We start from the raw sequence: 21,069 nt of genomic DNA, 5'->3' as shown, positions 1-21,069 counted from the left end.
TTAAGCCCAGAAACACCGGCTACTTGCATCATGCAAATAACCTTTAGGCACTGGGGAGTAGTTTGGATTCCAATGAAAACAGATCCCAGAATTGTGTAGCATCAGACAACACTGCGTGTAGCTTTTTTTTTTTTTTTTTAATGCTATATTTCATATTGGCTGAGGTACCTGGTATTGTTTGGGTTTGGTTGTCCAATTAGAATTACTTGAACTTCATCCCACAGACCTAGGAGGTGGCTGCCTGGTGTCATCTGAAGTTCTCATCCAAATCTGTGCAGCAGAAGGCCCTGAACATGCTCCCCCATGCCATGGTATGCCCAGTAGACACCTCATATGTGGTCGGCCCCCAGATCTGACCACATTTTTTTTCTTAAACCCCATTACCTCTACCCCCTCTATGTTATGCAACTTTGCCATATCTTGCTTCCCTGAACCACTTTGTGTAGTGACCGGACACTTTTTTTCAGGTGGGTCCAGATTGGGGGTATTTGTGGCCATGAAATTAATCTGGACCCAATCAAACCACCTGGTGCTGGTTTCGTACAAATGGGTCCAACAGTGTCTGAATTCATTACCAGACAAAAGACAAATAACAGACGACAAATATGTAATAGATAAATGTCCAAAACAAATGGTACTTACGGTGCACATGCTTCCAGGCTTCTTCCCTGATGAGGAGGTACTCATATTTACTTTCTTAACCTAACAACAACAAAAGAAATGAGCTCAAATGGACAGTATTCATTTTACAATAAATTACATGGCACATCATTTTAAAAAGTATGAGCTATAAATATCGCTGGCACCACAGTACTGCCTCATGAGCAAAATAATGTAGAAGCGTTATCTGAACACACTTCTGCAGCTTATACAAAGATGTACATTTCTTTGGAGTTATGGCACAGTTCCATTGTATCGACAACATGCAATGAACTGACGATTTAGCTGTAGTTGCTGGTAGAAGGCTTTCATATCCCAGTGTGCCTGATACCTGCTATCAGCTGATTGGATAGTGGCAGCAGCCAATCACTGTGCAATTCTCTTCACCAGAATTCTAGAAATACCACTTTCACACTCCAGAGCTGGGAATTTTCTAAGTCTAGCAAGCCAGCAAATTCCCGGGTCTCTCAGCCTAGGTTGCTGCACATTCCACAAAGGATGAAGATTTTGACGCCTAGTATACGGAGATAGCTGCAGTATATGGACTAGCACCAGCAGCTGAGGGACAGGAATCAGCAGCCATGTATGGACGAATCCAGGAGGCACCATAATTAATATGGTCTGGAAACACATTTTTTCTGTGCAATAAACCACAAATTCTAGAGGTTTGTAGTCACGGTCAACAACTTCTGTGAGATCAAAATAAGGATTGGCTTACTAATTACATCTAATAACTTATATACTAGACTGTGAAACTATTAATAGAACAATTACCGAAATATTCCCTAGGTACTTGTTTCCTAGAACGGCGCCCATCGCGGGCCCATGCGACCGATGCGATGCCCACGATTTTACATAGAAATGCATGGTAAAATGTAAATCGCGTCGGTCGCATCGCATGCGGCCAAAAAAATTGCATGCGATGCAACCGACGCAATTACCGATTTTACATAGGGATCAATGTTAAATGGCCCAATTGACCCGATTTTACATAGGGAACAATGTTAAATGGCCCACAGACCCCAAATAGCCACCCTGAAGTGTGAAATGGCCCCCCCAATTGTTAACGCCACCCCACGATCAATGTCAACCCGAAGCGTGGCGAGCGCAGCGGTACACGTCCTCCGACCTTTTCATACCCCCACTATCCACGTCGGCGTGGAGTTGAGAATAGAAAGTGTGGCGAGCGCAGCGAGCCCCGCAAGGGGAAGCGGAATACGAGCCCGAAGCGTGGCGAGGGGACGCGGAATACATGTTAAGTAATCTGTGTGCGCTCGCCACGCTTCGGGAGCGTTTTCCGCGGGGCTCGCCACACTTTCAATTCTCAACTCCACGCAGACGTGGATAGTGGGGGTATGAAAAGGTCGGAGGACGCGTACCGCCGCCCCTCGCCACGCTTCGGGTTGACATTGATCGTGGGGTGGCGTTAACAATTGGGGGGGGGCATTTCACACTTCAGGGTGGGTATTTGGGGTCTGTGGGCCATTTAACATAGTTCCCTATGTGAAATCGGGTCAATTGGGCCATTTAACATTGTTCCCTATGTAAAATCGCGGTAATCGCGTCGGTCGCATCGCATACGATTTTTTGGCCGCATGCGATGCGACCGACGCAATTTTTTTCCTTGCGATGCCGAAGATCAAAATCGTGGGCGCCGTTCTAGGAAACAAGTACCATTCCCTACTATACCATCTACCAGACAGGACAGTAGCATCCCCACTGTCAGTACAACCAGCATTATATAAAATACAGTGCTGATAAGAGTCATCTGAAATTTACAAACAGCCTATGCCCAATTAAGCAATTTGAATTTACAGGGTTATTTTAGGTTTATGCCTGTTATTATGTAATCTCCCTGGCCAGTGGAAATAATACATTTGCTATTAATTGTAAGATTATCTGTTCCTTAGTGCAGTTTTATATCGGTGTTTCTTGCCTTACATAATAGGTTGAGGATTTCTTTTAAAAACAGCTGCAGAGAAATGTTGATATTTATGCTTAGAAACCACATTATTAAATTATAACTGTTTGATCGAGCGCTAGATTACAGTTCTACCAGATGATACCCCACTTATAAGTGTGACCCACATAAATAAATAAAATAAAAACATGCACACTGCAATGTACTTATCTCTAATACAAAGCCTATGGAAATTGCACTCCATTCCCTAGGCAAGGCACCAACATAACATATTTTACACGGCCAGTGAAGAGTAACCTGTACATTTCGGTCTGCTGCAGACCCTACAATACGGCCCCTTCCACCATATACCCTTCCCTGAACTGCTTGATCATATACTTGGATTAGCCATGGCTGCTGGTTCCGCCCTGACTACTGCAATGGATCTGGGAAGAAATATATGGAGGAGATGAGCCAGCTGCAGACGACTCTGCATCTTACAGTCTGCACCCAGCGCTACAGCAATAGGGAAACCCCCCCATTGCACATACAGTGCTGGGATGCCAGGGTCCCAGGCAGGGAGTCCGTCTGCTCCCCGTACTAGGCCCAGGGCACAACTAGGGCAATATCCAACCCCAGCGCTCGTCTAACTTACCTGTTTCACCCTAAAAGACCGAAAAAGCTTCCTCTCTCCCACACACAGCTATCCGCATCGGCACTCAGCAGAGCTCAACTGACCCACATAGCTGTATCATTTCGGTGTCTGCTTCCAAGGAGCCATTTTGGAGTAGCTCATTGCCTTGGTCGTTATGATGATTGAGCTTCAAGAAGATGGAGGATAGACAGGCAAACGGAGAACGCGAGCGCAGACAGACACAGAAGGTTGTTTGTCTCATGCTCTGAGGAAATCATTTCCGGCTGGTTGAGATTACGTCACCAGAGTGCGACCGTGTTTAATGTCGTACTTATTCCTTGGGTACTTGCTAAATTCTAATGGGCTAAAGCAGTTCTCAACCTCGGTCTTCAAGGACCCTCAACAGTGCACGTTTTCCTGGTCACCTGGCAGGTGAACAGGTGCACTCAGTCACTGACACATTTTTAAAGATCACAGGTATAGCTAATTATTTCACTGGTACTCTTTACCTAGAAGGGCGCCCATCGCGGGCATTGCATGCACTAAAAAATTGGGTGCGATGCGACCGACGCGATGCCCGCGATTTCCCATAGGGAACAATGTTAAATGTCCCAACTGACCCGATTTTCCTGTTCAATGCCTCAATTGACCCGATTTTTCCATAGGAAACAATGTTAAATGGGCCACAGAGGCCAAATAGGCACCCTGAAGTGTGAAATGGCACCCAATTGATAACGCCACCCCACGATCAACGTCAACCCGAAGCGTGGCGAGCGCAGCGGTACGCGTCCTACGACCTTTTCATACCCCCACTATCCACGTCGGCGTGGAGTATAGAAAGTGTGGCGAGCGGACGCGGATACCTTCACAGGTATCCGCGTCCCCTTGCGGGCTTCACAGCTGTCTGCGTCCGCTCGCCACGCTTCAGGCACGGTGGCTCGCTGCGCTCGCCACACTTTCTATTCTCAACTCCACGCCGACGTGGATAGTGGGGGTATGAAAAGGTCGTAGGACGCGTACCGCTGCGCTCACCACGCTTCGGGTTTTACGTTGATCGTGGGGTGGGGGCCATTTCACACTTCAGGGTGCCTATTTGGCCTCTGTGGGCCATTTAACATTGTTTCCTATGGAAAAATCGGGTCAATTGAGGCATTGAACAGGAAAATCGGGTCAATTGGGACATTTAACATTGTTCCCTATGGGAAATCGCGTCAGTCGCATCGCATGCGATTTTTTGGTCGCATGCGATGCGACGACGCAATTTTTTTTTACTAACGATACCCACGATCAAAATCGTGGGCGCCCTTCTAGGTAAAGAGTACCATTTCACCTTTTGATTGTGTGTGGAGACCTGGAAAACATGCACTGTTGGGGGTACTTGAGGACTGAGTTTGAGAACCACTGGGCTAAAGAACCTTTCACACCCAGGGGGAGGAGCAAAGCCGGGGGGCTTGCACCTTCACTATCCTCGCCACCACTGGTTGCCTTTAGTAACCAGGTGGTGAGTGAAGCAAGCCCGAAAAAGGTCCGTTTGGGTCCCTTGTTTCTCCTCTACACCCCCTGTCAGGAGGTCCCTTAGGCTGGTTTCACACACTCCGGCTCCTGCCGGACGGTGAAATCACGCACGACCAGGGAGCCGTGCCGCACACATTAGTTATGAATGGACACTATTGCATACCTCCCAACATGACCCTCTCCAGAAGGGACACCTCGCTCTGCTCCTGCACTTCCCTCTTAATGTATGATTATCATCGCCTGTGTTGAAGCACCTTCTTTATCAATTAACCTGTTCAACACAGATGAAGGTAATTATGCACTAAGAAAAAAGTCCAGAAGCAGAGCATTGTGTCCCTCATGGAGAGGGTCATGTTGGGAGGTATGCTATTGTGTCCATTCACACGGGACGGCCACACGGTTGCAGCCGGATCCCGCCACTGGAAGGGATGGCTGCCGGGCTGTGGCCATCCCTTCCATGATAAACTAGTGTGTGCGGCACGGCTCCCTGGCCGTGCGGGATTTCACCGTTCCGGCAGGAGCCGGAGTGTGTGAAACCAACCTTAGCTCCAGGGTTGCCGACTTTTAAATGCTCCTCTCCGGGAGAAGCCCGGAGAGGAGACTTTCCTTACCCGATCGGGGGCGTGGCTTGACTGTGACATCATTAAGCCCCACCCCCATTACGGGAAATAGTAGAAATGACTGATTTCCATGGAGGGGGGTGGGGCTAAAATGGCACGATTGTGCCATTTTAGCTCCGCCCCCTCCTCTGAGACCCGCGGATTGCGGCATTTACATGCCGCGATTTGGGGGGCTCAGGGGGGTCCCCCAGATTCCGGGAGGGTTGCCCACCCTTCCGGGGGGGCGGGAGGGGGACCCTATTTTCGGGAGACTCCCAGGAATTCCGGGAGGGTCGACAACCCTGCTTAGCTCACTCATTAGGGGTAGGAGTCACTCACTAGATCAGTTTAAGTATTTATCAAACAATTTTTGTAGCTAAATTACCCAAAAACACCCGTTTTGGGGGGTTAGCCGCAAATATTAAGTATCACAATGTACCAAAGTGGACCGCAGCAGGAATCTCCGATCCCTCCTGCACCGCCACTGGCCGCCTCCCCCTTAGGTTTCTAGAGGGGATGCGAAGCTGCTCCATGTATAAACATCGGCCAACAGCACTTCGGATCCCTGTGGTACTGCCATTCTGAGATGGTGATAGCCCATTGTAGCCTATGGGCCACTGATCACACTGCAGGGGCCTATCTGACCCTCTCCATGCGGGAGAAAATGCTCTGCTTCTGGACTTCCCTAGTAATGTATGATTGTCATCACCTGTGGGAAGCTAGGTTATTGATAAGAAAGGTGTTTCACCATAGGTGATGGCAATCATACATTACCAGGGAAGTACGGGAACAGAGAATTTTCTCCCGCATGAAGAGGGTCAGGTAGGCAAGTATGTTTCAACATAATTCTCTCCAGGAGGGACACAATGCTCTGCTCCTGGACTTTTCTCTAATGATGACCTGTGTTGAACATGTTTATTGATAAGAAATGTGTTTCAACACAGGTGATGGTAATCATACATTAACCCCTTGAGTGGTAAGCCTGGAAATTTTCCGGGCATATCACTAATATAGAAAAGGTGTGCACCACTGGCTCAGCACCTCTAGAGCCCCACACACACACCCTTCCAGTCGTCCCCCGTCCCCCCCGTCAGCTTCGCTCTGGTGATCGGTATGCCAGAGCTCCATTGACCCGCCCGTAAACTAGCCAGCCATCACTCATTTTACAGTGACATTGGCGGCAGGCTCGGGTATGGTCGGCGCGGCTCAGGGTGACTCGGGAGTGCTCAGGCACCGGAGTCCTCCCGAGCCGCCGCGAACATCCCCCAGCCTGCCGCCGACGTCACTGCTGAATGTGACAGGCGGCGTAGGCAGGGGGGACAGCGGCAGCACTGCAGGGAAGCTCCGGCATACTAACGTCGGAGCAGAGGGGAGGCTTACAACTTTATGTGGTGGGTTTAGCTGGGGCAGGACAAAACTGCCCTGATTGGTGGGTTTTGCTGGGGCAGGACAAACCTCTCAAGGGGTTAAGAGCGACATCCAGGAGCAGAGCATTCTGTCCGTCTTGGAGAGGGTCATGTTGAGAGGCATGATAAATACAGTACCATACCTACAAACTTTAATAACGTCTGCGGTATGTGAGGGACATTCACACACCCCAACATTTAAGGGCATAACCTGGCAACAAGGGGGCGTGGTCTACAATGTCAATTCCATGAGGCCACGTTGCTGCTGTGGGGGCATAGGCATTACGTCAATGCAGAGTGATGTATTTTTTCTCAATTTCTTATTAACTGGTTGTTACTTTTCTTAAAGCCACAAACACGCTATGTGATTTTTGTTCAATATGTTATGCACGATAACAATATAATTAACAATATTATTGCGCTACTGTCAGAGGCGTAACTAGACATTCGTAGGCCCAAAAGCAAAAGTTTGTATGCGCCTCCTATTTCAGGGAATGTCCGTGAGACTCCCGGAATTCTGGGACATCTCACGGATTCCCGGAAGAGGGCCCCTTTCTCCTGCAGCTGCCACTTCGCATATGCGATGTGTACTGCACACACGCAATGATGGCGCGGAGTCATAGAGTTGCCGGCATCATCGAGAATGCATCTGCAATGTGTACTGTGCATGCACGTGTGATGTGTACTGGGCGCGATGACGCGGCCAACGCGATGATGCCGCTTGCGCGGAAGCAAAGGGAAAGGGTTCCCGGTGCACCCTTTCTGCAGAGATAAAGGGTGCACCGGGAACTCTTTCATCCTGTCCAAGGCCTCACTCAGCTGCTTCTCGCCTGCTGTGGAACCAGCTTACATCGTACAGCAGCTGCTTCACAGACACACAAGGTATAAGTCCTCTTTAAAATCTACCTCAGACACCAGACTGACCTGAGCCGAGCTGAGGATAGTGTGCATGGAGTGGCTGTTACTGTGGAGATATTCAGAGTGGCTGGCAGGAAGTCTGGGAGGGTGGTGAGAAGGGGGGTAAAAACCATGCATTTGTGGGCTGGCACAGTGATCATGGCCATACTGCTGTAGGTAGAGAGGGTTGGGCTACAGCATGTGAGTGCGATCCCTGGCTCAATGGGCTGTGTAATAAATCCCTGTATTAAACTTATATAGGATTCAAGGGCAAGGGCATTGGCTCTGGAACCATTGATGGTGTTATATCCTTTTGCTCAGTGTGTTATTATCATGTGTATACTGTGCCATTTATGGCCTGTCAAAATATAAAAAAAACTGTTTGGGGCCCCGTGGCTTTACTTTTCTCCCTGAAATGATTTTTATAAAGTAGGCAACCCTGCCCTATTTAGCAAACTGTTGGTAATAAAATGAATATAGTACATATACCTTAAGGTGCGTACACATGGGCATTTATCGCTGGCAATATGGTCGCCAGCGATTGGAGTGTGCACCGATAAATCGCCGGGTGCGCGCTCCCATTTTCAGCCTTCTAAAGATCGATTCTCTCTGCGGCTCCCCCGGCAGAGGTTCCTTTTCATCAGTGACCATCTCTGGTCTTTGATAAAAAAGAGACACTGAACAATATATCGTCCCTTGTGTACACAGCTTACGGCTATTGTCTAGTTTATATGCACTATATTGTTAATTATGTGCGCTTCCCCCCCCATACCTCCCAACTTTCAAATGTATGCACAGGTCCTGAAAATAAATAGTGAAGCTGTATCAAACCAACATAAGGTGTTGCCCATGGCAATCAATTCAATTCTAGACACTGTTGTATAGAATTGACTAGAATGAATGATAGCTAGAATGTGACTGGTTGCCATGAGCAACTTCATGTTCACTGTTAGAGGGTAGATGCAGATGCAGCTACAATGCGTACTGTGAAGTGTTGCCACTGTGTACTGTACACACACTGACACTCTAGACCGTGTGACGTAACGCGGGAATTAGACACTTCCGGGTTAGAGGGGGTCGCTGTTCTCCTGGCTGCACGCTCCATGCACTTCCGGTTCCGGTCTGACGTTGAGTGTCCGTTCTCCCGGTGGTGCTGTGTGAGCTGGGGGAACACCGTTGCCGTGAACAGGTGAGCGGGGATTGGGTAAGGTGTCGTTACTGACCGATAGTGTCCGGGCAGATAGCCATAGGCCGCTGAATGCCCGGGCAGGAGTAGAAGCCGCCCCCAGACACCATGCTCTGGTAACAGGGGAGCCCTGTCAGTGCACACCTGTTACACAGGCTGCTGGAGGGAAGTTAGAGGAGGAGTAAGTGTTACAGCAGGGAGCCCCAGCCCTGGTGTAATCCTTGCCCGCCACCCCAGGCACTACCCAGCACACCCACCCCACATCTGGTTTCTCCCAGCACACCCACCCCACCTCTGGTACTTCTCAGCACACCCACCTCACCTCTGTTACTTCTCAGCACACCCGCCCCGCCTCTGTTACTTCTCAGCACACCCACCTCACCTCTGTTACTTCTCAGCACACCCGCCCCGCCTCTGTTACTTCTCAGCACACCCGCCCCGCCTCTGTTACTTCTCAGCACACCCGCCCCGCCTCTGTTACTTCTCAGCACACCCGCCCCACCTCTGGTACTTCTCAGCACACCCACCTCACCTCTGTTACTTCTCAGCACACCCGCCCCGCCTCTGTTACTTCTCAGCACACCCGCCCCGCCTCTGTTACTTCTCAGCACACCCGCCCCGCCTCTGTTACTTCTCAGCACACCCGCCCCACCTCTGTTACTTCTCAGCACACCCGCCCCGCCTCTGTTACTTCTCAGCACACCCGCCCCGCCTCTGTTACTTCTCAGCACACCCGCCCCGCCTCTGTTACTTCTCAGCACACCCGCCCCGCCTCTGTTACTTCTCAGCACACCCGCCCCGCCTCTGGTTTCTCCCAGCACACCCGCCCCACCTCTGGTACCTCCCAGCTCACCCGCCCAACCTCTGGTACCTCCCAGCTCACCCGCCCAACCTCTGGTACCTCCCAGCTCACCCGCCCAACCTCTGGTACTTCTCAGCTCACCCGCCCAACCTCTGGTACTTCTCAGCACACCCGCCCAACCTCTGGTACTTCTCAGCACACCCGCCCCACCTCTGGTACTTCCCAGCACACCCGCTCCACCTCTGGTACTTCCCAGCACACCCGCTGGCCGATGTCGAATAGTTTTGACATCGATGGGGAAGAACCAGATGGTTTCCCTCCATCGATGTGAAGCTTCAACGAATAGTTTTGTTTTGCTTTTTCCCCCAAGAGGCCAGGACATGGAGTGTAGCTCTGCCTCTGCCACCTGCGAAGCCTTGCCCCCATATTTTGATTGGCCCACAAGCCAATTAATGAAAGAAAATGGATGACCATCGATATGTAAAAACATTGATGGTCATCCATTGCATAGTTATACACTATCAATTGGCAGTTGCATTTTTGCCATCAAGGCAACGATGGCCATCCCTCCAAATGAGCTATCCCCCAGCACGGGCTGGGGGTCTAACCCTCCCCGTCATGGCTCAGGCTTATATCAAAACAACTGAGATGCTAAATAAGTCACCCTTGATTAAGTTTTGGATGTCCTTTAATCCTGCACCTGTTAGTGTACCTTGAGGACTGATGTCGTTGGGAGTCCCCGGCCTAGACGCTAAATATACAGGATTTACAGTATGTTTCTGACTTTATGGGGCTCATCCAATGAGTGCATATGTAGTGGGCTCTTAGTGTGCACAATATCCCTTATATCACATTTTAATGCACACTACAATCTGCACGTTCGGGTGCTGTTGCTTGTGTCTTCAAACTCATTGCCCCCCCCCCCTTTGTCTTGTGCCCATATGGATGGACTGCTGCAATAAATCGGTTTACATTTCTCTTGCAGCTGTACGGTGACATTCGGTCCTCTTCCTCCTCTGTGGGAACATGTCTCTTTCCAAGCGGGAGCTGGATGACCTGAAGCCATGGATAGAGAAGACTGTGAAGGGCGTGCTAGGGTTCTCGGAGCCCACTGTGGTCACTGCTGCCCTGAATTGTGTTGGGAAGGGAATGGACAAGAAGAAAGCTGCCGGTGAGTCTTTGTGATCACTGAGATATTAGCTGTGCTGGGGAAAGGTCTGTTCAGGGGATGAAGTTTTGCTGATCAAGGGCCTGATTCAGAGAAGGTCGCTAAAACCTAAGCAGCGGATTTGTGGAAATGCTGTAGATGTAAAGTATGGATCGTGAAGAATCACTGCAGGAACTGAGACACTAGTTGTCTGTATGTGGGGTAGGCTGAGACATGCCCCATAAAATGCTGAGTGTGCTACCAAGTTGTTCCGCTCAATTCATCATCCCTTAAATCATAGGGTGAGCTCAGCCAGGATGTGTCGGCCACCTGCAGTGCAGCAGAGAATAGGTAGCAAGCCTAAAGCTCTTAAGCGAGGCATGTCCAAACTATGGCCCTCCAGCTGCTGCAAAACTATAAGTCCCAGCATGCCTTGCCACAGTTTTGCTATTTGGGAATGATAAAACTATGGCAAGGCATGCTGGGATGTGTCGTTTCACAACAGCTGGAGGGCCACAGTTTGAACATGCCTGTCTTAAGCTGTTGTGAAACTACACATCCCAGCATGCCTTGCAACACTTCTAGCAATTCCTAATAGAAAAAACTGGCAAGGCATTCTGAGACTTGTAGTTTCACAACAGCTGGAGAGCCACAGGTTGCCCATACCTGCACTAGGCGATATAATAAAATACATCGCTTAGAACGGCCTGTCTGAGCAATATCTTTTACTCCCATGTATTGTTAATGCCCCCCTACCTTGGCCTGCATGTTATGACCAGGGAGCTCCTCGTTAACAACAGCCATGCTACAGCATGGCCCTCGCTCCCCCTGGCGTCCCAGCCATGGATCACAACCTGCCAGCAGCAGCAAGGGTGTACAGGACACCCAGCCGCTGCCAATCGGGGATCGGAAAGTGTGTATGGTGCTTAAGGGGTTTACTCTTCATAATACAGCTGGGCCAGCTTCCCTGCTCTCTGAAGCGCTTCGGACCAGGAATATTAGCCTGCCAAGAAGGAGGGACGTTTGTCCTGAGCAAATGCTGGCTCGTGTGACTAACCGCCGCTGCCTATTTGTATACAGTCCAAAAGGTTTTTTTTTTTTTTTCTGCATTATCCTTCAATATATTAGACAATATATTAATTGATATGCAGTTCTTTCGTGCACTTTGTCTAGTGTGTATGCATTATATTAACAATAGGGTGCCTCAGGACACTTGCAGGGGTGCCTTGGGTTGGTAGTCCACGACCAATTTAAAATTATTTATGGTCATTGCAATAGCCAAAACCAGTGCGTGGCTTCCAGTCATAAAATATGTGGACTGACAGAGGTGAATCCTATCCCTCCTCACATAATTAAACCTAAGAATGACATAATCCAGGGTACCGTGATTCCAAAAAGTTTGGGAACCATAAGGTAAATGGAACTTTTAGCAAACTAGTAATATTTAGTAACATCCCTACTTTATCCCACAGACCACCTAAAGCCATTTCTAGATGACTCCACGCTGCGCTTTGTCGATAAGCTATACGACGCGGTGCGGGAAAGCCGCGGTTCCAGGCACTCTAGATCCAGCAGCGACAGGAGCCGGAAGCGTGAGATAAAGGTATGTGTTGTAGGAGGACTCTCATAGACTAGTTGTGGTCACGGTTAGTCTCTGGTGTGGCTGCAACCATTCAAGGTGGACAACATGATTTTTTTTTCATTTATTATTTTTTCATTTATTTGTAACGTGCAGAGAGAGAGTTAAATTTGGGTGGGGTGTGTTGAAACTGAAATCTAAATTGCAGTGTAAAAATTATGCAGCCAGTATTTACCCTGCACAGAAACAAAATAACTCGCACAAATCTATCTCTCTGCACATGTTACATCTGCCCCACCTGCAGTGCACATGGTTTGCCCATTTTGAGAACAAATTTGTACTGCGATCAGATCTAAATAAGGGCCATAATGTAAAGCAGTCCGTGTCTTCCTAGTCCCTTTCCTTCAATACTCATGAATATAGGCAGTGTAGTGTAGTGCTGCACATTACTCACCTGGTTATTGGTTCTCCCATTAAGGAAGTGTTTGGGGAAGATCCAGATTCAAAGGATTCTTCCCACTCAAAGAAAAAACGGACGCCACGCTTCGAGGAGGTAGAAGAGACGGAAGTAATTCCCGGTCCACCGACGGAAAGCCCGGGCATGCTGACCAAGATGCAGGTATAAGCATGTGTATAGCCACAAGTTCTTTATGTTACTCTATGTTAATAGCGCCCTGTGCTTCTGGAGGAACTATCTGTGATCTCATCCATCAAACTCTAAGTAGCGTTCCATATTTCTCTGACATGCAGCAGGGACCACTGGAATCACATCGGGTATTAGAGCTGGGAATGCTGGGAGCTAGGCACTTCTTAATAATAATTAGGGGATACTGGCTCCTCCCCTCTAAGACCCACAATCCCCCAGTGAGAAAATTGTGCCAGGGAGTTAGGTCACAGTTTTTTTCTGCTCCTGTACATTTTTTCTAGCTTTTGAATAACAGAGATTTTTCGCTTGATACTAGTGTGAATCCCTTCCCCACTTATTGAAAAGTGTGGGTCCGGGCATTCAGCGCCCCTGGAATTCCAGGTCGTCAGTCAGGACCTCGCTAAGGGTACCTGCCTGCACGGGTTCCGTGCTCCTGCCGCCCCTCCATCAAAGGGGACGCCAGTCACGAGGGAGAAGTCTCCGGTGGTGAGTAACGCACTGAGCGCACTTTCCACACGCCGTCCCCTGCTTCTCCGGCTGCCGCGCTGTGAGCGGGTCTCTGCAGCGTTGTGAGGCGCCGCCATCTTGCAAACGGCGCGTACCTGTGTACTAGTCCCACGCGCCAGAACTAGGTGCCGGAGGCATTACACGCAGTGAGCGTTTGCAAGCGGGTGTCTCTGGGCGCTGTCAGGACGGCACAGGCTGGCTAGGTAGGAGGGAGAGGGGACACGCTGTTACACGGAGGCGGGCATGGCGCGGCCATTACGCAGATACACATTAAGGCTGACTCTTTCCTGTTCACAGGTGACTGCAGCTTAGAGGGCTCGGTACTTATGTAGTAACTGGGCTGCCGATTTTTTGATTGTATGCCTTAAGTTAAGGCATACAATCAGATGCGATGCGATGCGATATCGCATCGCATCGCATCGCATCGCATCCGATATCGGATGCGATGACCCGATTTTTCCATAGGAATCAATGTTAAAATGATTCCTATGGAAAAATGGGTCCTTTTCATACCCCTACTATCCAAGTGGGCATGGAGTTGGATATAAACCTGTGGCGAGCGTAGCGAGCCACCGAGCCCGAAGCGTGGCGAGCGAAGCGAGCCCCGCGAGGGGACGGTATTCGTCCCCTCGCGGGGCTCGCTTCGCTCGCCACGCTTCGGGCTCGGTGGCTCGCTACGCTCGCCACAGGTTTATATCCAACTCCATGCCCACTTGGATAGTAGGGGTATGAAAAGGACCCATTTTTCCCATTGAATTCCATGTTAAAATGGACTCAGTCCATTTTAACATTGATTCCTATGGAAAAATCGGGTCATCGCATCGCATCGCATCGCATCGAATCGCATGGTCGCATGCGATGCGATGCGATCTCCCGATCCGACCCGATTTAGAAATCGGCAGCCCAGTTACTACATAAGTACCGAGGGCTCTAAAAGAGAAAAATTGATTACTGACACAGTGTTTTGCGCTGTATTGGTCTTGATGTAACAGGGCTCATTCTCCTCCAGGTCTCACAGAACCCTGAGGTTTCTGGCTTGTGAGAGGTGTATCTGTCCTCAGTGTGTGTGTGTGTTGCAAGATCCTGTATCGCGCGCTGTTGTTGGACCGGGCGAGCAGGGATCATGACGGGCAAGTCCAAGGCCTCTCAGAAGGTTTTCGCTTGTACTGTCTGTACTGCAAAGTTTTCTCAATACACAGCTGAGGGTAATGCCACTGTTTGTCAGTCATGTTCAGGTGCTGAATCTGCATCACTGGCGGGGTCTCAGGCGCCCCAGTGGGCCTCAACGTTAGTGGGTACTATGTCAAAGCTCACTTCTGAACTGGCACTGGCTCGCAGTGCGGAGCCATCTTGGGCTACGGCCCTAGCAAGGTCTGTAGAGGGGTTAGCTAACTCCATGAATAGACCAGAGAGGCCTTCCGCATCCAGCAATAAGCGACCTTATCACGCTATTGTTGTGGAGGATGATTTAGAGGAGGAACAGGAGCCATTTCACGAAATGGAGGATGGTGAATGGGAAGAGGTTCAGGATGTCATTCCTGAGGGAGAGCCTACACCTTTAGGGATAGAGGCTCTTATTATGGCGGTAAAGGAAGTACTTCGTTTACCGGACGATCCCAGACCAGAGCCGCAGGAATTTGATCTGTTTGGTGGGGTTCAGAAGACATCAGTGGTCTTTCCCTGTCCAAATCAGGATCAGCTTGTGGCTGCATGGAAGAACCCGGATAAACGGTTTCAGATTCCCAAACGTTTTCCTTCTCTGTATCCCTTTGAACCAACCGCCCTAAGCAAGTGGGAGAATCCACCTCCTGTGGACACCTCAGTTTCCCGTCTGTCTAAGAAGACAACTCTGCCAGTCCCCGGGGCTTCAGCCTTGAAAGATCCCTCAGATAGGAAGATGGAGGCTACTCTCAAGGCCATTTATGTAGCAGCAGGGACTCAACTCAGGCCGGCTATAGTTTCGGGCTGGGTAAATAGGGCAAATGCAAAATGGGCGGAGCTAATCATTGAAGGATTGGATACAGGTATGCCCAGGGATGAGATTCGCTGCTTAGCCGAACATGTTAAGGAGTCTGCTATGTTCTTAGGAGAGGCTGCTAAGGATGTATCCTTGATCTCTTCTAGAATCTCAGCTAGCGCTATTTCTGCGCGGAGAGCCCTCTGGCTTCGCTCTTGGCAGGCGGACGCGGAATCTAAGAGGGCTGTGGAGGGTCTTCCCTTTTCCGGGGACATCCTTTTCGGGCCTGAATTAGATAAGTGGATCTCACAGGCGACGGGAGGAAAGTCGGCCTTTTTACCGTCGGCAGCCCCTCTTCCTCCCAGACGACAGTTCGCAGGTCCGTCCTTTCAGTCCTTTCGGACCCAGCGCCCCTTCCGGGGCAGAGGAAGAGGTTTCCAGTCGACCAGAGGTTCCAGAGCCAGAGCCCGCCCTCAGGCTGCTCCAAGACTCCAGGAACCTAAGCCCCAGCAGAAGCCGGTGGCATGACGGTTTACCAGCTTCCGTCAACAGTTTACCCGTAGGTGCCCGTCTGTTGGCCTTCAGAACCCAATGGTTCTCCCTTTCGGAGGATCCTTGGGTTCGCAGGGTGGTGTCAGAGGGGTACCGAATTCAGTTCGATTCCACTCCTCCGGTTCGGTTCTTCACAACGGCTCTGCCATCATCTCAGGAAAAGAGAACGAGCCTGTTAGAGGCCATCCGGATCTTGCTGGAAGCTCAGGTCATCATGCCGGTCCCAGCAGCCCAGAGGAACACAGGGTTCTACTCAACCCTCTTTGTAGTCCCCAAGCCGGATGGGTCAGTCAGGCCCATTCTCAACCTGAAGCCTTTGAATCTGTTAGTCTCGTATCAACCATTCAAGATGGAATCAATCCACTCAGTGATTGCTTCGTTGGAGCCAGGGGAGTACATGATATCATTGGATATCAAGGATGCTTATCTACACATCCCGATTTGGATCTCTCACCAGGCTTTTCTTCGTTTTGCCATCGGTCGGGACCATTTTCAGTTCAGGGCTCTGCCTTTCGGATTATCCTCAGCACCCAGAGTATTCACCAAGACTCTATCAGTAGCCGTCGCATACCTCAGAGGTCAGGGGGTGACAATAATCCCCTATCTGGACGATCTCCTACTCAAGGCTCCAACGAGGGAGTTATTGGAGAGTCAGGCGAGGTTAACTACGCAGACGCTCACAAGCCTGGGGTGGATAATGAATTTCAAGAAATCCTCTTTGGTTCCATCCAGAAGGATCTTGTTCCTAGGTCTTTGGTTAGACACGGAGTCTCTGAGGATCTTCCTGCCAGAAGACTAGATCCAGGCTATCTTGCTTTTAGTGCACAAGATCTTACTCCCACAGAAGATCAGCCTCCATCTGTGTACTCAGCTGCTAGGGAAGATGGTGGCAGCCTTCCCAGCTCTGACGTGGGGACGTTTCCACTCAAGACCTTTTCAGTGGGATCTTCTCAGAAAGGGTGCGGGCTCGCACCTGAATCTGTACAGGAGGATCCACTTGTCGGCCGAGGCAAGACATTCTCTACTGTGGTGGCGACACAGAAGGAACCTAACGGAGGGTCGTCGGTTTGCATTCCAGGACTGGATTGTGTTGACAACGGACGCAAGTCTCCGCGGCTGGGGGGCCGTAGTGCTTCATCTCTGCCTCCAGGGCAGGTGGGACCTGCAAGAGAGTCGCTTGTCCATCAACGTGTTGGAGATCAGAGCCATTTACAATGCTTTGCTGGAGGCTCAGGAGTTCCTTCAGGGCCAACACATAAAGATAAGGTCGGACAATGCCACGGCAGTCGCCTACGTGAACAGGCAGGGCGGCACGAGGAGCAGCATGGCCATGAAGGAGGTAAAGAAGGTTCTGCAGTGGGCAGAACGGTCAGGAGCAATTCTGCTTGCAGTGTTCCTTCCAGGTCGGGAAAATCTAGAGGCCGATTTCCTCAGCAGGGAGGACCTTCACCCAGGAGAGTGGTCTCTCAACCCCGAGGTGTTTCGGGAGCTCACCGACAGGTGGGGAGTTCCCGAGGTGGATCTGATGGCGTCTCAGAAGAACCACCAACTACCAGCATACGTGGCACGTACAAGAGACCCTCAGGCCATAGCGGCAGACGCTCTGTCGACTCCGTGGGAGTTCAGGTTTGTCTACCTGTTCCCGCCACTTCCACTTCTGGGCCAGGTGCTCAAGAGGCTCAAGAGGGAACCAGTGCAAGCTATTCTGATAGCGCCCTGGTGGCCTCGCAGAACGTGGTTTTCAGACATCCAGATGTTACTGGCAGACGAGCCAGTTCGGTTGCCCCTCAGACCCGATCTTCTTCTGCAGGGACCCTTCTTCCATCAGAATCTGCCACAGCTACATTTGACGGCGTGGCTGTTGAGACCGAGGTCTTGAGGGAGAGGGGAATTCCAAGAGTTGTAATCCCTACGATGTTAAGAGCCCGGAAGCCCAACTCAGCAGCACATTATCACAGAATATGGCGATCATATGCCGGTTGGTGCGAGTCTAAGGGCTGGCCATTCAGAATATTCAAATTGTCCCGCCTTCTGTTGTTCTTACAGAGGGGATTGGATGGGGGTCTGAGACTGGGTTCTCTCAAGGTCCAGGTCTCAGCCTTGTCTGTTCTCTTCCAGAGGAGATTGGCCCTCATTCCTGAGATACAGACATTTTTTCAAGGGGTTCTTCGAGTACAGCCTCCCTTCGTACCCCCCACAGCTCCTTGGGATCTGGACTTGGTACTAGCCTTCTTGAGGTCTGAGACCTTTGAGCCTCTGAATAGGGTGGAACTGAAGTTCTTGTGCTGGAAGACAGTACTTTTGCTAGCCCTTGCCTCAGCTCGCCGGGTTTCGGAGCTGAGTGCTCTGTCCTGTAAGCCTCCGTATTTAATTTTTCACGAGGACAGAGCAGAACTGCGTACTCAGGCCGGGTTCCTTCCGAAGGTGGTATCCTCATACCACATTAACCAGCCTATCGTGGTTCCGGCCTTCCAAGGGGATTCGCCAGAGCAATCCTCCTTGGACGTGGTCAGGGCGCTTCGGATTTACGTCAAGAGAACCAGGGCTATACGCAAATCGGATTCCTTATTTGTACTCTATGACGCCTTCCGCAGGGGGTGGCCTGCGTCAAAACAGACTATTGCACGATGGATCAAGTGGACGATCCGTAGTGCTTATCTTCATGCGGGACAGGTGCCTCCTGTCTCCTTAACAGCACACTCTACCAGATCGGTGAGTACGTCGTGGGCTGCTGAGAGAGGGGCCTCTATCTCTCAGCTTTGCAGAGCGGCCACTTGGTCGTCTCAGAACACGTTTGTTAAGTTTTACCAGTTCGACACTTTTGCAGCTTCGGCTTCAACTTTTGGTCGTCTGGTTTTACAGAATCCCCAGCACTCTCCCTCCCGGGGCTTGGTCTTTGGAACCTCCCCGATGTGATTCCAGTGGTCCCTGCTGCATGTCAGAGAAAAGAGGATTTTGGTACTTACCGGTAAATCCATTTCTCTGAGATCAGCAGGGACCACTGGACACCCTCCCGGCTGTTGGATTCTGCCTGTTGTGGTTGCTGTTGCAGCCCGGTCCGACACCTGCGTGTTGTATGTATGGTTATGTTGTTTATGGTTTTTCTGTAACCCTTTCCTCTGGTGGGCCAATTTCCTCACTGGGGGATTGTGGGTCTTAGAGGGGAGGAGCCAGTATCCCCAATTATTATTAAGAAGTGCCTAGCTCCCAGCATTCACAGCTCTAATACCCGATGTGATTCCAGTGGTCCCTGCTGATCTCAGAGAAATGGATTTACCGGTAAGTACCAAAATCCTCTTTTCAAGACCAGCTCCTGATTGTCTACAAATGCTCCCATAGAGTTACTGCATCACCACTACATTTTTACATATAGTCTTACAGCAGGGTTGGATCAATCGGAGTATTCCCGTCCTATCTGCACTCCAGATGCCCCCACTGTAGAACATTGTGGCAGTAGTCCTACATTAGCTGGGAATCCTGGCCATGTCCGAACCCAGTGTGGGTTGTCCCCCATATGCTCACATAGGTTCTGCCGTCTTGATGTGTTTTTCTTATATCTGGCCTGTGCTTTGTGTAATGTATATAATGACGTCATGGATTAGTAATTGGCCTGTCTGTGTTGCAGATTAAGCAGATGATGGAAGCAGCTACCCGGCAGATCGAGGAGCGGAAGAAGCAGCTGAGCTTTGTCAGTCCTCCCGCAGTGGTAAAGTTGGGATATTTAATATTTTGTACAGTTTACGGCTGTTGTCCTATATTCCTGCAAAGAAAATCACAAATATGGCTTTGTATGAATCAGTATTATAGCCAAAAGGGCTTTAAATCCTCTTATCTAGAGATTTATTCTCCTAGGAGTCACGGAGTCCGGGAGGCTCTTTTATCTTCTTCCCACATTGTGACTCAACCTCTGAAGGTCCGCAGACACTGTATGATATGCGGTAATGCGAAAACGAAGGGTCAGCGGGTAAACACTGAACAATATAGTTCAATGCTGTAACCGGGACCTCTGCCAAACATGCAGTCACTTACAATACCATCAGATTGCACTGCATGTACAGACCATCGGGATTATTGTTAACGATCCGCGGGAGCGCGCTTCCTTAACGCAATAGTGGGTACACCAAATGACATGCACCTCGATATTGTTACCGTACATATGGTTCATTAATATCGGATAGTATACTCACTAAAGGCAAATCAACATCTTCATAAGTGTATATAACAGCCGGCACAGTGGCGCGAGTTTTCTCACCTTGCCTCTTTCTTCACAGCCTAAATCTTCCTCTAACCAGTCTGAACGCTCCCACATTGGGAACACCATCCAGCCATCCCAGGCTGCCACGTTCATGAACGATGCCATTGAAAAAGCCAGGAAAGCTGCTGAACTGCAGGCACGGATCCAGGCACAGCTGGCCCTGAAACCTGGGCTCATAGGAGTTACAAACATGGTCGGCTTGGCCAACCTTCATGCTATGGGAATCGCCCCTCCGTAAGTACACGTCCCAATTGGCCAATTGTGGGCTGATTTTGAGTCACGTGAGCTTCAACCGCATTAGTTTGCTTTGCAAGTTAATGCTAGTAAGAGCCCTTGCGTTATATTGTGCCGGCTCAGGGACACCCACTTTGGGCATCCTTAGACCCAGCCATTGGTCCCTCCATTCAAACTTGGAGCATCTATATGCAGATTCTCTGCCAGAGAGTTGCCCCCAATGTGATTAATTTGTGACACGCCCATAAGGCGGACCATCTCTGTGCATCTGCATAGTCAGCTCTCAATCACCACACGGGAATGCCCAGCCAATATCTGATACCGTACATCCCAGTTGCTACTGTGAATGGGCGCGCACACCAATGCCCATTCCAAAAACATTGTGTAATAAAACTACACGTGACTCCGAATAAGGCCCTTATAGGTCATCATAATATGGTCTAGCACATGGCTGTGTTCTTTCCCGAAACTTTTCTTTAACAGTAGCTTGGAACTGTAAACTACCTACCTCCTAGTTGTGTATCTCTTCACATTCACTTGCTGAATGAACTGTTCTAGTGCTGATAGCTGTTACTGTTTTGGTAATAGAACTT

The 21,069-nt window shown here is 50.0% G+C and overlaps 2 protein-coding genes across 4 annotated transcripts in view; one reads left to right on the top strand and one right to left on the bottom strand.

Moving 5' to 3' along the window:
• LOC146050006 (uncharacterized) overlaps positions 1 to 3,464 on the bottom strand; it is a 38,341-nt gene extending 34,877 nt beyond the window's left edge. The window contains exons 1-2 of one of the 3 annotated variants that reach the window (XM_083166769.1): positions 3,216 to 3,464; positions 643 to 702 (exon numbers count right to left, since the gene is read on the bottom strand). In XM_083166769.1, the coding sequence (XP_083022895.1) occupies positions 643 to 687 (45 nt within the window). In that variant the 5' untranslated portion in view covers positions 688 to 702; positions 3,216 to 3,464. Of the gene's footprint in view, positions 1 to 642; positions 705 to 3,215 lie in introns of those variants that run through there. The other 2 variants (XM_083166768.1, XM_083166770.1) reach the window with 2 other exon arrangements.
• A 5,188-nt stretch (positions 3,465 to 8,652) lies between these two features.
• The window catches only part of PRPF3 (pre-mRNA processing factor 3), a 28,754-nt gene continuing 16,337 nt past the window's right edge, over positions 8,653 to 21,069 (top strand). Inside the window, exons 1-6 of the mRNA XM_083167485.1 lie at positions 8,653 to 8,800; positions 10,585 to 10,770; positions 12,219 to 12,349; positions 12,804 to 12,944; positions 19,613 to 19,693; positions 20,259 to 20,476. Of these exons, the coding sequence (XP_083023611.1) occupies positions 10,626 to 10,770; positions 12,219 to 12,349; positions 12,804 to 12,944; positions 19,613 to 19,693; positions 20,259 to 20,476 (716 nt within the window). The 5' untranslated portion in view covers positions 8,653 to 8,800; positions 10,585 to 10,625. The remainder of the gene's footprint in view (positions 8,801 to 10,584; positions 10,771 to 12,218; positions 12,350 to 12,803; positions 12,945 to 19,612; positions 19,694 to 20,258; positions 20,477 to 21,069) is intronic.

Source organism: Crinia signifera, chromosome 12, assembly GCF_055691185.1.
Source record: "Crinia signifera chromosome 12, ASM5569118v1, whole genome shotgun sequence".
NCBI classification, from domain to species: Eukaryota; Metazoa; Chordata; class Amphibia; order Anura; family Myobatrachidae; genus Crinia; species Crinia signifera.
Note: the sequence above shows the minus strand (reverse complement) of the source record. Positions and strands in the feature narration are given on the sequence as shown.